Below are 16,514 nucleotides of genomic sequence, written 5' to 3' on the forward strand. Positions count from 1 at the left end.
TCACCTCTTGATCTTTCTGATAAGCTAAAGAGATAGAGCTCCTTAAGTCGCTCACTGTAAGGCATTTTCTCAAGCCATCAAATCATTTTTGTGCCCCTTTTCTGTACCTTCCATTTATTCAACAACCTTTGTGAACATCAGAACTGGATGCAGAATTCCAGTGTCGGTCTCACAAATGTCGTATAAAGAAGTAAAATCACCTCCCTATTTCCCCATTTATACATCCAAGGATCATTTAATTCCATTTTGACACAGGCTCTAATGGTTGTTTCTTTGCAGAGAAGCACTGAGATATGGTTCAAATTCAACTTTATTAATGATGCACACAAGGGATGCTCCACCCATGCTGATGACTCGGTGAAATGCTCCTACCAGGCGTTGTGTGCCGCTGCCTCCCTCACCAAGGAACAGTGTTTCCTTCCCAGTTTACAAGGGTCCCAGTGTGTGTCTCCGAGAGCGTGGTCAGCATCTGCAATATCCCTCTGACGCTCTGATCCACAGTCAGCGGCGCCTGCAAAATTAAAGGACAAGATAAAACCACTTGTCTCTAAAGTGAAGAATAGTCATGGGACGGCAGCTGCCCAAGCCAAGTTAGAAAGACAGTGCTGCTGCTGTCCACACAGGGCCATGCTTTATCCCCTACCCAGCTCTTACATGTGGGCTTAGGAGACGGGGGAGTCATGTTTCCATTCAGGCTGCTGAAGTCACTTGCTCTGATGCCCTTTGCTGCAGCAGAAGGGACTAAAATCCCCCGTGCAGTGCCTTGGCTCTGCAGAATGAGCTGAGCACAAGCCAGTCCAACTCCCATTTAAAGCAGTCTGGCCACTGAGTTAAATGCACTCTCTGTAACGTGATCATTTCACTGGCTAAAGCTGTTTTCATGAATGAACTGCTCTTTGTTTTTCCTCATCTGGATTTCCTTGTGGAGTGTGGAGACAGGAAAGTCAGCGCATTCATAGACTGAGAGATGCCCAGGCCAGAAGGGATGACTGTGATCCTCTCACCTGACCTCCTGTGTAGCACAGGCCAGAGAACTTCCTCAAAACAATCCTCGAGCAAATCTTTTTTTTTTTTTTTTTTTTTTTTTTTTTTTTTTTTTTTTTTTTTTTTTTAAAAACCAGCTAATCTTGAGTTAAAAATTGTCAGTGATGGAGAATCCACCGCAACACTTGGTACATTGTTCCAATGGTTAATCACTCTCACTGCCTGAGGATATTTATAGAAACTTATTTCGCTGTCTCTATGTATCATCCAGATCTTGTGAGTTTTGCTAGCACCAATCAGAAGCAGTGTTAGAGCAGTCTCAAGCAATATTCTGAACAGGGAGTTGCTGGACATGCTGGCCCAGCCCAGGCCCGTCCCTAGAATAAAGAGTGTGTGCTTATGCAGTTAAACTAGGACTTGTAGTTTGAGACTGAGAGACAGAGAGATTTGTGCTCCTCTCTGTGACATGGTCTATCACATCAAGATCAAGAACTACCAGTTGCAGAGTTCCTTGTGCATAGGCAGGAGGGAGGGGACAGCTGGTGGGAGGGGCAAAGCAAAGCACCATAAGAGGGTGGGAGCCAGTGCTGTTGCTTCTTCTGGTGGGATTTGCAGGCCCAAACTATATATGAGTAAGTGTCTAATTCACTCACAGTCACACACCCTCCATACTGCTATGTCTGGCGGTGGCTATAAATACAAATCAGGCAGCCAGAAACATAAGGAGGTAAAAGAAAGGGAACTAAAAGAAGCTAAAGGACACCAGGCTATCCTCCAGTTTTTCAAATCAGACACGGCCTTTCTGCAGTCAGGCAATATACTAACTAGGGAAGCAGATGAACAACATCAAGATGCAAGTGATTTCAATATAGAGACTGTGTCTGTGGCACTGGCAATTGATGACAAAGAAAAGCTGCCAGAACATGCATCAGGTAACTCCAATCTAATGTTTGAAGATAGTCAGGTAGTATCACCATTAGCACCATTCAGAAGGTTTACAAGAAGCAGGAGAGAGTAGTGCTATACTACCTGATTCTTGTCTTTTCAAAGATCCAGGCTTATCTTATTAAATGAGATTTACAAAAAACAGCTAATTTTCAATGAAGTGCCTATTGCTGCTCAAAGTGAAGTGTGCAGAGCCCTTCGGATTTTTTTCACACTGCCAGTGACTGTGGCAGAAGCTGAAAGATGTTTCAGCAAGCTAGCACTCATCCAAAACTGCAGGTGTTCTACAATGGAGCAAGAATGGTTAAGCCACCTAGCCATCTTGTCTATTGAGTGTGAACGTGCAAGAGAACTGGACTTTGAGGGGCTAATTCGTTATTTTGCAATGAAAAAGGCCAGAAAAATAAAGCTTTAAAATGAATTGGCCTAATTATAAAATGTTTGCAGTCACATTGGTCCATTAGAATAAAAAAAATCAAGACATTGACAGGATATATCTTTATAATGACCAAAAGGTTACAAAATAGTTAGCAAACTTGTTGGAGTCTCAGGCTGGGTGTTATGTTAAATAAAAATAGCGAAGGGGGGGCATTTTTCAGAAATATAGAATATGTAACAGTAATTTCAGAATTCAAACCTTTTTCATGGCTCATGAGATTGTATGTATGGGATGAGGGATTGTGGTATGTGTGTGGGAGGGGGCCCGTGTTACAAGTTTGTACTGAGCCTGAACAAATTATGCTTGGGCCCTGGAGTAGGCAGGGTGCTTGTATAAATCAAGGCAGTGAGAGCAGAAGGGGCTGCAATCCCTCTCTGGGGCTAGTGAGGTGAGAAGGAGGAAACTTAGTGTGGGGGCAGAAGCCCTGGAATCCTGACCCTAGTGGAGAAAAAAGCCTGCAGAGGGCAGAGTAGGGAGAGGCCCAGGGAAATGGCAACAAGGGAGGAGATGGAGCAGACATTGACTGCTGATTGTAGGGTTTCTGAGCTGGAGCCTGGAGTAGTAAGTGGGCCCTGGTTCTCCTCCCAGTCATTGGGAAGTGGTATAGGACTGGTCAAGGCAGCATTTGATCAGTTGGTCTGGCAAGACATCTTTACACCAGAAGGGGAAAGCTATAGTCACCTGGCTGGGGGGCTGAGAGCTCACAAAGGGAGAACAGAACAAAAGGGGCCGTAGGGCCAGTGAGCGATGGACGCTAGACTGAATGAGAGCTGATCCCCAGACCCTGTGGTGAGAGAACCCCGTTACATCCCATGTAGGTACTTAAAGACTGTGATCAAGTCACCCTTTAACCTTCTCTTTGTTAAACTAAATAGATGGAGCTCCTTGAGTCTATCGCTATAAGGCAGGTTTTCTAATCCTTTAATCAATCTCGTGGCTCTTCTCTGACCCCTCTCCCATTTATCAACATCTTTCCTGAATTGTGAACTCCAGAACTGGACACTGTATTCTAGCAGTGGTCACACGATTGCCAAATACAGAGCTAAAATAACCTCTCTACTCCTACCTGAGGTTCCCCTGTTTATGCATCCCAAAATCACATTAGTTCTTTTGGCCACAGAGTAATACTAGGAACTTCTGTTCAGCTGACTATCCACCATGACTCCCAAATTGTTTTTAGAGTAACTGTTTCCCAGGTTAGAGTCCTCCATCCTGAAAGTATGGCCTACATTCTTTGTTCCTAGATGTATACATTTACATTAGCCCTATTAAAAGGCATATTGTTTGCTTGCACCCAGTTTACCAAGTGATGCAGATCGCTCCATATCAGCGACCTGTCCTCTTTGTTATTTTCCACTCCCTTAGCTTCAGTGGTTTTCTGCAAAATTTATCACTTATGATTTTATGTTTTCCTCTAGGTCACTAATAAAAATGTTAAATAGTGTAGGGCTAAGAACAGATACCCGTGGGATCTCACTAGAAACACACCCATTTGATAAGGTCTCCCCATTTACTATTAGATTTTGAGACCTATCAATTAGCCAGATTTTAATTCATGTAATGTGTGCCATGTTAATTGTATATCATTCCAGTTTTGTAATTAAAATCTTGTGCACTACCAAGTCAAATGTCCTACAGAAGTCTAAATATATGATATCAACACTATTACCTTTATCCATCTTTCTTGTAATCTCATAAAAAATATCAAATTAGTTGGGATCTATTTTCCATAAAAACATGTTACTTGGCATTAATTTTATTATCCTCCTTTAATTCTTTATTAACGGAGTCCTGTATCAGGCAGTTCATTATCTTAACCTGGATCAATATCAGACTGACAGGCCTATCCCATTTACCTTTTCAATTACTGTCACAACATTAGCTTTCTTCCAGTCTCCTGGTGTTCCAAGGCTTATTGAAAATCAACATTAATGACCCAGGGAGCTCTCAAGACAGCACTAAACAAGAAAACCAATGTGTTGCTGATTGGCTAAATTCTACCTTTGCTGGCATGACCCTACCACCCAACCATGAGCTGTTTACTCAAAATGTTAGGGCAAAATATCTAGTTTCCTCCCACGCTGCCCCTCAGTAATAACTTTCTAACAACTTGAGTCTTACAGTATGAAAAACAAAGAGGAAGGCTCAAGGCAGGGGAAATGTTTCAGAGAGAAATTTAACTTAACAAATAAATAAAAATTGCTTCTCTGTGTGGTGAAGAATCAGGAAGCACTCACGGGGGTTTCCCTAGCAAAATGTTGAGCTTCTCTTTAGGAAAGGAAAGAAGATCCTAAAGAATGTAGTGAGCAAAGCAGCCATTCTCATCTCACCATCTGTAAAACCAGCAGTCTCTGGCCTACGAGCTCTCACACTGCTCTTCTGCACAGTTCTGTCTCTAAAGCGAGGGTATGTGTACACTGCAAATGAAGGTGTAATTAGTGCAGGTGGGCAGACCTGTTCTAGTTTTAATCTTGCCAGCATCTGTAACAATAACAGTGAAGATGTTAGTGTTGTAGTGTCTTCACTACAATTCTACCCCATGCTAGCTAGATTAAAGTTAATGTGAGTATGTCTACACATGCTGGAAGCAGACTTGTGTTTCCTGTGACTGCACTGGTTTTATACTTAAGATGAGAGCGTTTCTAGTTGGATTTCTGTATGGCCTATAATGAGAATCCTTAAAAGGTCAAACATAGCCTTGTTAGTCTAGACTACTCATGATCTATGTGAAACAGGTTTGTGGCTTCAGGCTAGTTCCTAGTAGACAAGGGGCTAAATGCTCAGCTGATGCAAATCACGGTACCTCTGCTGACTTCAATGAAGCTACATCAGTTTACACTAGCTGAGGATCTGGCTGCAGATGTTCACATCCCCAAAGCCCACTGTCCTAACCAGTATGGGGTTGGGAGCTCTCTAGAGATGGCCCCAGCAGCTGCAGGGTGGAGCATGTTTGCCATGCTGGGACATGAGAACAGAAGTAGGGTCAGTACAGCCATGCTTCGTGGCTGCTGCCAATGCTCTGCCTTTCTATAGATAGAACTTCAGTGCTCAGGGCAGCCAGTAGGGCTCCCTTCCCAAACCCTCAATCTAACAGGACCCAGTCCATTTACCTCGTCACCAGTTGCGTCTGTTTTCACCCAGCCAGGACAGAGGGCAGCACACAGAATCCCATCTTCTTTGTAACCCAAGGACTGGCACTTGGTGAGCATGTTCAGAGCAGCCTGCAAGCGAGACACCATCAGCAGAGACAGCAGCGCATGGGGAAAGGGGATCTCCCCTAGTGGAAATAAAACCCAGATCCCAAGGCACTGACAGATGGGAGTGGTAGGAGGGGAAACACAGTTTGGCTTAGGCTGTGCCCAGCATCTGTGGACTCCTATAAAGCACTGGATTCACAGCTGAAACCAGGCTCCTTTCTGTTCACATTACCATGGGTGGTGAGCACTCGTGGTCAGAAAGAGAAGATTACTCACCCTGTGCAGTAACTGAGGTTCTTCAAGATGGGTGTCCCTGTGGCTGCTCAGCTTCAGGTGATGGTTCGTCCCTGCTCCTTTGATCAGAGAATTTCAGCAGCAGTTCCCATTCGGGTCACACATACACGCACTGCCGTCAGCACTTCATCCAGCGTGCATGACCTGCCCCTTCCCCAGCCTCCCAAGTTCTTTCTCTACATAGAGTCCAAAAACTGAACTCTGAAACAGAGGGGAGGAGGGCGAGTAGTGGAGCACCCACAGGGACGCCCATCTCAAAGAAGGTCAGTTACTGCACAGGGTGAGTACATTTTTCTTCTTTGAGGACAGTCCCTGTTGGTTATCTGCTTCAGTAACTGTAGTGCATTGCTCCACATTGGATGGCAGAGGCTTTGGAGTTGCCTGCATAAGAGAGGGTAGCACTGTTAGACCTAGGAATATGTCCAATCTTGAGCTCCGCTCAATTGCATAGTGTTTTGTAAATGTATGTGCAGAAGCCCGGGTGGCGTCCTTACATATGTCTGTGATCGGGTTGTTGTTTAGAAAGGCTACTGAAGTTGAAAAGGATCTGGTAGAGTGAGTTCTGATCCTTGATGGGGGATTAGAGGTTCTTTTGTTGACAGCAGAGGTGGATGCATCCAGAGATCCATTTGGATAATCTTTGTGCAGAGATGGTGGAAAGCTTTAGAATGTTCCATATTGGAAATGAATAGTCTCAGAGATTTTCCAAAAGGTTCAGTTCTACCAAGATAGAACACTAGTGTGTGCCTGACATCTAGAGTATGTAATACTGAGTCCTGTGTGGTTTGGGGAGGAATGAGGGAAGATGGATTGGTTGATTTATGTGTAAGGAGGAAGATACATTAGGTATACATTTTGGATGAGGTCTTAGAGTGACCTTGTCCTTAAAAAAGATGGTGTAAGTTGGAGTGCCATGAGGGCCCCTCACTCGCTCATTCAACGGGCTGATTCTATAGTCACAAAAATACTGCTGTCTTCAGTAGGTGTGTCAGAGAACATGTTGCTAAGGGTTCAAATGGGGGTCCAGAGAGGCAGCATGGCACTAAGTTCAAATCCCAAGGCAGAGTAAGTACACATACTTCGGGGTAAACATTCTGGATGCCCGTAAGGAAACATTTGGTGATCAGATGGGCAAATATCGATGTCCCTTTAATCTTGTAATGAAAGGCAGTAATAGCTGCAAGATGTATTTTGATCAAACTAATGGCGAGTCCAGATGTCTTTAGTCCCGAGATATAGATCAATACCAAAGGTAGGGTGTGGAAAAGGCACTAATTTGTTTGTTCTGTCGCCAAATGTGGAATTCTTCCATTTCTGAAGGTAAGTATTGCGCATGGTTGATCTTCTACTGCTTAGTAATATATCCTTAACCTCTTCGAACTGGCTAGTTTGCCATGGTGGAACCATGTAGGAGCCATGCTTTCAGGTGAAGTTCACCACCCAAACCTGGAGAGACCTGTCCAGCGTCCTGTGATAGAAGGTCTGGCAGAAGTGAGAAATTGCATGGTGCACATATTGCCATCCCCAATAGGTAAGAGTGCCAAATGGGTCTGGGCCATACAGGGATTATCAATAGGACCGTGGCCTTGTTGGTATGTATTTTGTGTATCATCTTCGATAACATAGGGATCGAGAGGAGAGTGTATAAGAGAGTCCGACACACTGTTTGAGAACAACACCCCATATTCACTAATGTTATGTAATTATGTTATGTTCTGTATAAGGTATGCCTTGTTTTGACCTGCTGAACATTAATATCTTGTCGGATTGTATGTGAAGTTATGAAATGTTGAATATGCTATTAGAACATGTTGACGTATAGCATGGAGCAGGTGGTGATGCCATAGCCTGTGGCGAGGGTCTCGGTGCTGCATCTTTAGGCAGTTCATCAGTACCATGATGGGGGAAATAGGTTTTTGTTTGCCTTTCAACTCTGAGCCTGCTTGTTTGGGGTGGGCAGATGCCATGGTGCAGGAGGTGCCGGAGGGTCTCAGTGCCTTGTACGTACTCAACCGCGGTGCGATCAGTCCCAAGGATAGAGAACAGGCCGGAGACCCTTTCTAATGTCCAACCTAGACCTCCCCCCCTGCAACTTGAGCAACGGTCTCAAGTTGCAGGGGGAGGTCTAGGTTGGACATTAGGAAAAAGTTTTTTACTAGGAGGGTGGTGAAGCATTGGAATGGGTTACCTAGGGAGGTGGTGGAATCTCCATCCTTACAGGTTTTTAAGCTGAGGCTTGACAAAGCCCTGGTTGGGATGATATAGCTGAGGTTAGTCCTGCTTTGAGCAGGGGGTTGGACTAGATGACCTCCTGAGGTCCCTTCCAACTCTAATATTCTATGATTCTATGATTCTATGATTTTGGTGGCTTTTTAGGAGGAGAATTTGTTGCTCTTTTCCTTGTTGTCTTTTTGGAGGAATGAGCTTTCCTCTGTGAAGAGGGTGAAGTCTCTGGAGATCATTGTCCAAAGGGGGTCTGCTGGATGAGATTGGTTACCACTCGCAGAGACTTCTCCATAAGGAGAAGTTTGAGAGGCAGTCTCTGTCCTTCCTGGCATGAGCGTTTAAGAAAAAGATAAATAAATCTAGCTATTATACTACAACTACTCTAAGCAAGTATTTTGTACACTAAAAAGGTGAATGGTTTCCACACTGCTGGCAGCTCTGTCTCAGGCTGAGAATGGTTGAGAAGGAACCGAGGGGAGTTGGGTCACACGTGCTGGATGCGGCGCAGAGGGCGGCGTGCGAAGGGGACAGTGCAGATACAGCCCACACAGGCACTGCTGCTGAAATTCTCCAGTCAAAGATGCAGGACGTACAATCACCTGAACTGCAGCACCCACAGGGACATTCCTTGAAGAAGAATTCGCAATGTAACTGGCCTGTGGGTATCAGATAAGGCATGACAGGGCATGACTTGCCGGGCGGGGAGCAGTTTGCAGGCAGTTTGGGGGCTTTTGTTGTCCAGACAGAGTATGCGGGTAAGGTATGGGTGCAAGATGATACCCCAAAGTCTCCTGCTGGGGGAGTCATAGAGCAGCATGGCAATGGGGATTGATGGAGGCCTCTCTCCAGCCAAGTTGATGACATAGTAGTGGGGGATGTCCAAACAGCAGTATCAGATGAGAAAAGTGGTCCCCAAACTGTGGGGCATGCCCCTCTATGGGGGTGCAGAAGAATGTTCAGGGGAGCATGGCAGAGCCTGGGCTAGACTCTATGTGGGTCAGGGAAAGAGCACTGCTCTGTCCCAGCCTTGGCCTCCAGATCCCAGCCCCACTCCCTTTCCCAGCTGTGCTCTGGGCTCCTGGCTGTGGTCCCAATCCCAGCCGCACTCCTTACCCTGGCTGTGGGCCCACTCCTGGCCGTGGCCACAGCCCCAGCTGTGGCCCCCAACCAGCCCCTGGCATGCTTCTGGCCCCGGGCTCCAGCCACACTCCTGGACCTGGCCCCCAGCCATGGCCACGCTCCTGGCCCCAGCTGCAGCTTCGGCCCCTGGGGGCATGGACCTGGTAAGGGGAGCGGGGCAGTCCAAAAAAGCTGAGAAGCCACTGATTTAAAAGATTAAAGGTACAGAGTACACTGACTAGCTCTGGCCCCTAAGGGCGACCTTGACAGCTGAGAATACCCAGAGTGCAGTTGTCTCTGGCCATGATCCCTATCATGAAGGCAGATAGGAGCAGGCTATGCCAGTTCTCCATTAGCAGGGGATTCCCACTGGCAAAGATCTCTCTGCTTTCTGGCCCCTTTGCCCCACCAATGCAGCACAAGAGGGATCCAGGAGGAAATCTGGCCCACTAGGATTTCATTCAGTATCTCCAAGGTGTAGTCCACAATGGCCCATACCTTACTGCAGCGGTAGGCAATCATTTGTAGAAAGAACATTTCAGGCACTTTCTGAATTGACCCTAATGTACTGGAAATGTTAATGACAGCCGCCTTGCTGCAGCTCATCCCTTTCTGCTTGCTTGCCTGGGCAGCTTTCTTCAGCAAGGGCAGGAACGCCTGGGGAGAGGCAAACAGTGTCACATTAGGGGAAAGAACCATGCTGAGGATAGTAATCTCTAGTGAGCATTTTATAGGGGAGGAAAACCAGAGTTCAATGTAATACAAGTTACGTCAAAGATGCCACCCCTGCAAGGCCAAGCCAGCCCAAGCCACCTCTGCCGCCCACCCTCTTGGGGCCTCAGGCCACCTGGCCCTGAGCCATCGCAGCTCATCCCCCTGCACATTCCTCTGTGTCCCATTGGGGGTCACATCCACTTTTTTGGCAAAACTGGGCATTTGTCTGGTTTGCTTTTGACAAATGATGATCAATTGGCAAGAGGAAATGGGACAAATGCCCAGTTTTGCCAAAAAAAGTGGGGATAGCCGAGACAGGGCTTAAAAAAGGGACTGACCTGGCCAAAACAGGACGTATGGTCACCCTAACTATTGTCCCCATTTTATAGATGAGAAAGCTGGGGCAAAGAGAAGGGAGGGGCTTTGCCAAGGGTCTCAGCATGAGTTGATAGCACATTCATGAATAGGAGCCAGATCTCTTGGCTCCCAGTATGTGATATTAATCACTGGACTGTAGTTTCCTAAACTTAATTCCTATGGTAACTGTGAAAGCTTATTTGGAAACACCTGGAACTTCTTTTATTAGCAGTAACCAGCTCTTATCTAGCACTAGCTCTTAAAGCCCTTTACAGAGAAGGTCATCATCATTATCAGCATTGGGAAACTGAGGCACTGAGCTTTGATATGACTTGTGCAAGGTCACCCAGCAGGCTAGTGGCACAGCCAGGAACAGAACCCAGACTTCCAAGACCCAGTCCACTGCGCTAGCCACTAGGAAGAATTGCCTCTCCCACTAATGCTTCCTTGCCTCAGAGGAGGGCATGAGGATGAATCTATTAGAGTGAGGTGCTCTGATACTATAGTGATGGGGGGCCAGATGAGTACCATAGAATGGGAAAAGCCTAGAGGTGTTTCAGCTAGTTTTCTGGTGTAAAGAAAATCCCATAAAAACTGAAATAAAAAACAATATTTTGGTGTGATTCACTCCAGTTTTATGTCTGTGTAACTCCAGGACCTTAGCGCCCAGTGGTAGGTGAATTCTTACCTGCGTCACTAACATGGGCCCAATCAGGTTTGTGTTATACACAGTTAGCATGTCTTCGGGATTTGCAGAGTCCAACGTAGTGTGGCTGCCTATGCCTGCATTATTGATTAACAGATTCAATCCAGATCCTTTCAGATGCTCCCCAACTTTTTTTGCAGCTGCCTTGATGCTTGCTGCATCAGTAACTTCTAAAAACAAGATAACATGGTGCTTTAGAGAGACAGAATGGTCCTGTGGTCACCTGGGCCTCAGGAGAGCTGGGTTCTCTTCTTGACTCTGCCACAACTTGTGTAGCCTTATGTAAGTCACTTAACCTCCATGGGCCTCTCAGTTCCCATCTACGAAGTGAAGGAGTTAATTCTAAACATAGATCTTTCACCCTTAAAGGTGCCCTCAGGGTGTAGTGACTGGTGTTTGAACTCCACTTGTAATAGACACTCCATGGCACAGAATCAATATTTTGCGCTGGGTCTAGCGGGGGAGGACGGGTGCACAGCGACTGTCCTTGCATGTCTATGGCACCCCTGTGTCGGCTGGGTCTAGATGAATGGAGGGTGTCAGGTTGTCACAATTTGCAGTACTGCCAACTAGTGCAATTTGTTCACAGGTGAGGGATTTTGGAGAGTGCTGGAGATCGTCTGGCGACGATGTGAGAAGCTCCATCCCTGCCACGAAGCTCAGCCCTGCTGAAGCTGGCAGAGTCTCTCCCCTCTGCTCGCCATTCTCCCAGGAGGGAAGGGAGCAGGACAGAGAAGAGAGCCCAGCAGCTCAGTGCAACTTTGCTCCTCCCTCCCCCCACTCCTGTGAGCAATGGGGTCAGGGTGGAGCCTCCATCCCTCCTCCATCCCCTCTTGTGAGCAACGGGGTCAGGGCGATGCATCAGCTCCTCTCCCTGCCCCCATAGCAGCCTCTTGAGAAGGGATAGTGGGGGGTGAAGGGCCCTTGGAACTAGCCTCCAGCCTGGAAAGGGGGTGGAGGGACCCTGCTGTAGCCTCTTGGCCTGGAAGGGGGGTAAAGAACCCCAGAAGGCTGGGGGATTGAACTGGTGGTAGACTGGGGTGGCAGGAGACTGGGAGATGTGAGGGGTGGGACCATGGGCCAAAATCCCAACAAATTTGGAAGAATAGGCGAGACTAATTTTCACATGCACACGCACACCCATGTGTGCACACAGACTTTCAGGGGCAAGTGAAGTGCAAAGACAGAGCAAAACCCCCACCATGTCATATTTTTATTTTTTAAAAAGAAAATCTCATGATTTTTTTGGGGCCAAGCTCATAAGTTTGGGGAGATTTAACTCATGACTCTTGATCCCCTGAGGTTGGCACTTCTGGATTTAGGAATGTCTGTCCAATGTATGAATTCTGTGTATAATTATGAAGTCTCTGTATCTATCTTTAACAGACTGCAGACTCCATTTTAGATGTGGGGTTCTTTACCTTCTTTGTTGTCCGGTTACTGCCCTGTTGGACTGAAATTCCAAAAGCTGGGGGCAAAGGCACAACAAAAGAGGGTTGTACACATAAAGTGCCCGACCACTGAAATGTAGTTGCTGTACACGAAAGACTGGGGAATTGATTGAGCAAGGAGAGGTCCCATTGCAATGAAGGCACCTAGTAGGACTCTGTGATCACCTGACAGAGGAGACTGGAAGGATATAACAAGGTAGAAGCTGCTATATTTGCTCTTTCTCCTTGACCATTTTTCATCAGTTTAAGATAATGGAAGCTGCTGCAGGAGATATGTGAGGTGGGAAGTGCTTGGGACCCTGTCCACCTGAACACAGATGGTCGCCCAAGGACTCCCCAGGGAAAGGTGTGCTAGAGTGAGGGGTAATGCATGTGGGGTTAATTATTTGTGTATGGCTCTGTGTATTTCTCACGTGATTAAGTAAAGAACAACTGCATGATAGAACCCTGTGCAAAGTCTGTGTGAGGAGAGCTCAGCCGGATCTGTGACACAGATGCTGTGTTGAAGCCTGTAATCTGGGGGCTTTACAAGCTTTACTGGATTCATGAAAGCCTTGCTGAAGTGGGGAAATGGTCACTAATGGTCATTGTGACCTTATGGGCAAGTGAACCTGCAGCTACGAGGCACCCAGGCAAATGGATAAGCCAAATAAACAAAACTCTATTAGGAATTTACCCTGAACACAGCCCCAAAGTTTCGCTCTTGGCCTGAGACAACCCAAAAGCCCAAACTTCTTCTCAGTATAAAAATGTGCAGATAACAGTTGTTTTAAAAAGGAATTTGGGATCGGCGCCATTTCTGATGGGCCGGTCTCCATGGTGACTTGCAAGGGATAAATAAGCTTCCTAGTCATTTGGCTGGAATAAGTGTTGCACATTATTTCCAGATGAGGAGAGGAGCATAGAAACTGCAGAGGGACCAGAAATTTCAATACAAATGATAGGAACCAGAAGTGGAAAACATCAGATGTCTGGAAGATTGTTCATAGTGGGAGATTATGCAAAAATGACATACCCAGCGGCACCAGCACAAGGTTTGGATGTTTTGCAGCAAGATTCTTAATTTCCTGGAAATAGAAAGATTTTTTAAAATTTGTTAGACATATAAGTCGAAAGGCTGGGTTATTGAAGAGCTCACGCTTCATTTGCAGCTATACTGCTCAAAGTGATATAAATGAGATCAGAAATTTGCCACCTTCTGGTTTCTCAGGATATAAAACAACCTGATTTTGTGGGGGCAACTGAGCTATTTGTGGAAGTAACCTGTGCAGTAGGGAGGTGCTATCACCTCCATTACATGGAGGGGGAACTGAGGCACAGAGAGACTCAGGGTGTTGTCTACACAGGAGCTGGAGGTATAGTTTGCAGCTTGAGTAGACAACCCCACGCTAGTGCTGACTGAGCTAGTACACGAGAAGTAGAAGTGTAACCACGGGACAGGCTAGCTGCACTCCTATACAGTCCTGTCCGAAATCCAAGGCAGGTACTTGGCTCAGCTAGCCTAGCCCACTGCTGGCTCCAGGGTGACTACACTTCTGCTTCTACCCACACTGGAAATTACACCAGCAGCTCCTGCGTAGACATAGCCTGAGTGCCTGACTTGAGGTCACAAAGGAAGTCTTTGGCAGAACAGGAACTTCCAGGAACCCCAGGCTTGCACCCTAACCGCTGCCCCATGCTTCCCCTCCACGCAGCTTGCTTGCAGTGAGTCTGATAAGGCTAATGTGACATATCTCGAGTGACACTGAGCTAAACCACTGCTGTCCTTGCTCAGGGCCCAGCTCTGCCTTTAAGGCACATGCCTGCATTGAGGATAGGTTGGAGCCACATTTCCCTCCTGGAAGCTCTGGGAAATATTTTGCCTCACACAGGGTGAACTGCCCTCTGCAGCTGACCACCTCTGCTAGCTGATCAGGGAAAGGATTTAGGCCCATAGTCCTGCCCCCTCCCTCACCCTGCACCACAAGCCCCACACAGAAGTGCGAGGAGTGCAAATGAATCCAGCCCCTATGCCAGAAGCATGAGCTGGGGGAAGAGGGAGTAGGGGCTGGCCACAGTCTGGCCCTCCATGCTTTCCCATGGCAGATTGACTGGGGATCAGGGCCATTATTGGCAGCAGATGGTCAAGGATGCAGCGCGTGATGTGGAGTCTTTCCCTTGATTTGAGTGGGCCAACAGCGTTCGATTCTCCCCTCTGAGCAGGTCCATCGCCATTATCAGCCCCCCAGCAGCTATGTGTGAGGACACGTGCAGAACAAGAACGTTTCTGTTACTTGCATTAACTTTTAGGGCCTAATCTTGCAGCCTTTATTCTTGCAAAGCTGCCATTGCGATCAATGGGCAATTAGTCTGAAGGAGAGATGCTTAGATAATGGGCTCCCCCCCCCATGAGAAATGTTGACTTGTTGCCAAAAAATTGAAAGTGGAAATAGTTCAGTTCAGAAAAGGCGCTGTGCTGCTTCAGGGGAGTTGTTGTTTGAGTGTTTCTTACTCCCATTTCTCCTCATTTCTTACTCCTCCATGGATGAGGGTCCTTGGTCAGACTGCCTGGTGCACCCTCACCAAGACAGATAAAGCCACTAAGTGCACCAATACAGCTCCCCTCCCGAGAACAGAGACTGTGGTGCATCATGGGAGTCCCTGACCGTTGTGTATCACGGGAGGTAGAGTCTAGCTGGAGAACCAGCCTATAGAGGAGAATAGGGACGAGTAGACCGTACTACAGCTCTGATGAGGGACTGCAGCAGTTGAAATATTTTGGGTTTCAGCTGAAATAGTTTGACCTTGGATCAAAACCCAACAACTTATCAGTTTCGGGACAATTTTTGTTGACAGTAAGTCAAAATGTTATGCAGTTAGCAGACATGTTTTGCAAAAAAAATTCATCTTGTTGAAACACCAATTTTCTGTCAAAAATCAGTTATGTGACAACATTTTTGATCTGCCCTCGTCTGGAGTAAGGTCCTCAGAAATATGCTCTCACACTAGTTCACATCCCTTGTATCCCAGGATGAACAAGGATTCTTCAACTGAGCATTCAGGGCCACGTCCAGCACCCCTTACTCAGGTGAGTAGTTTCACTGATATCAATGGGATGACTCACAAGGATAAGGAGAGCAAGTCTCAATTCTTAGTGAAGAAACTGGCAGAGAGCCTTTGGGTTTGTAGGGGACACTTGGGGTAGGTAAGGTCCTGTCTGCATCAGGGGCTGGTGTCCTGCACTGGTACAAATCCCTAGTGTAGACAGGTAAAGCCATGATGTGCCGCAGTACAGCTGGAAACCAGGGTATAGTGCACTGGTGCAAATTGCAGCTTTGCCTGTCTATATTAGGGGTTTACACCAGAGCAACTACGCAGGGGGCAGGAACAGTACAAACAAGGCCTCATTCAGAGTTTCTCACCTGTGCTCGTGTTCCCTCTGGATCCCGGCAGGCCCCAAAGATCCATTCCGGTGGGTCTGGCTTCCCCAGGAAATGTTTAACCAATCCCAGGCCGATTCCCCGATTGGACCCAGTCACCAGCACGCTGTGAGCGTTCAGCCCTGCCATCTTCACTTAGCTGCTGCCACCTCCACCCACTTGCTAGCACTCTTTATAGATCAGCTATGTGCTGAGTCATCCTGTGTGAGCAGATCTGCCTGTTCTGCACCTGCCTAATCCCAACAATCATATCCAGATAAAGCCTGGGGCGATGGCCATAGTTCAGCATCCTGTTCAGGCTTCTTTCCTCTTCATCTTTAATCCCATTTGTTTCAATGGATGACTGCAAATCTCCAGATTTACTTTCTCCCCAAAAGAAACACAGAGGAGTTTCCCCGGTCATAGGCATGCTGGCTCGTAGGGGTAAATTTCAGCCAAAAGGGGCTGGAAACCCTATCAAGCGCAATTTTTTTCAAAGTCTGACTTGTTCCAAGAAAGCAGGCCAATTTCTGCTTCTGTCCCACCAATGTCAGTCTGGAGTGACTCTACTGAGATCTATAGAGTTACTCCAAAATTTCTCCAGTGTAACTGACACCACAATATGGCTCTGCCTTTCCTGAAGCCAGTGGGGTTACTCTTGTTTTACACCAGCATACACGAGAG

At 46.9% G+C, this 16,514-nt stretch overlaps 1 protein-coding gene across 1 annotated transcript; it reads right to left on the reverse strand.

Annotated features, from left to right (window-relative positions):
• Positions 1–298: 298 nt before the first annotated feature.
• Positions 299–16,046, reverse strand: LOC137141305 (C-signal-like). The gene is made up of 6 exons (XM_067530143.1): positions 15,834–16,046; positions 13,448–13,499; positions 10,964–11,151; positions 9,703–9,861; positions 5,479–5,589; positions 299–511 (listed from the first exon to the last, which is right to left on the reverse strand). The coding sequence occupies exons 1-6, from the start codon at positions 15,978–15,980 to the stop codon at positions 398–400; spliced, it is 771 nt and encodes a 256-aa protein (XP_067386244.1). The 5' UTR covers positions 15,981–16,046; the 3' UTR covers positions 299–397.
• Between the last annotated feature and the right edge of the window lie 468 nt (positions 16,047–16,514).

The sequence above is a fragment of the Emydura macquarii genome, unplaced genomic scaffold (genome assembly GCF_026122565.2).
Source record: "Emydura macquarii macquarii isolate MOO-44397 ecotype Brisbane River unplaced genomic scaffold, CSIRO-AGI_Emac_v2 contig_3042, whole genome shotgun sequence".
NCBI classification, from domain to species: domain Eukaryota; kingdom Metazoa; phylum Chordata; order Testudines; family Chelidae; genus Emydura; species Emydura macquarii.

Coding starts and splice junctions, on each gene's coding strand:
- LOC137141305 (XM_067530143.1), bottom strand. CDS start 15,980: ATGGCAGGGCTGAACGCTCACAGCGTGCTGGTGACTGGGTCCAATCGG. Junction 11,152..13,447: donor CCTTGTGCTGGTGCCGCTGG/GTATGTCATTTT, acceptor TCTTGTTTTTAG/AAGTTACTGATGCAGCAAGC. Junction 5,590..9,702: donor TTGCCTACCGCTGCAGTAAG/GTATGGGCCATT, acceptor TCTCGCTTGCAG/GCTGCTCTGAACATGCTCAC.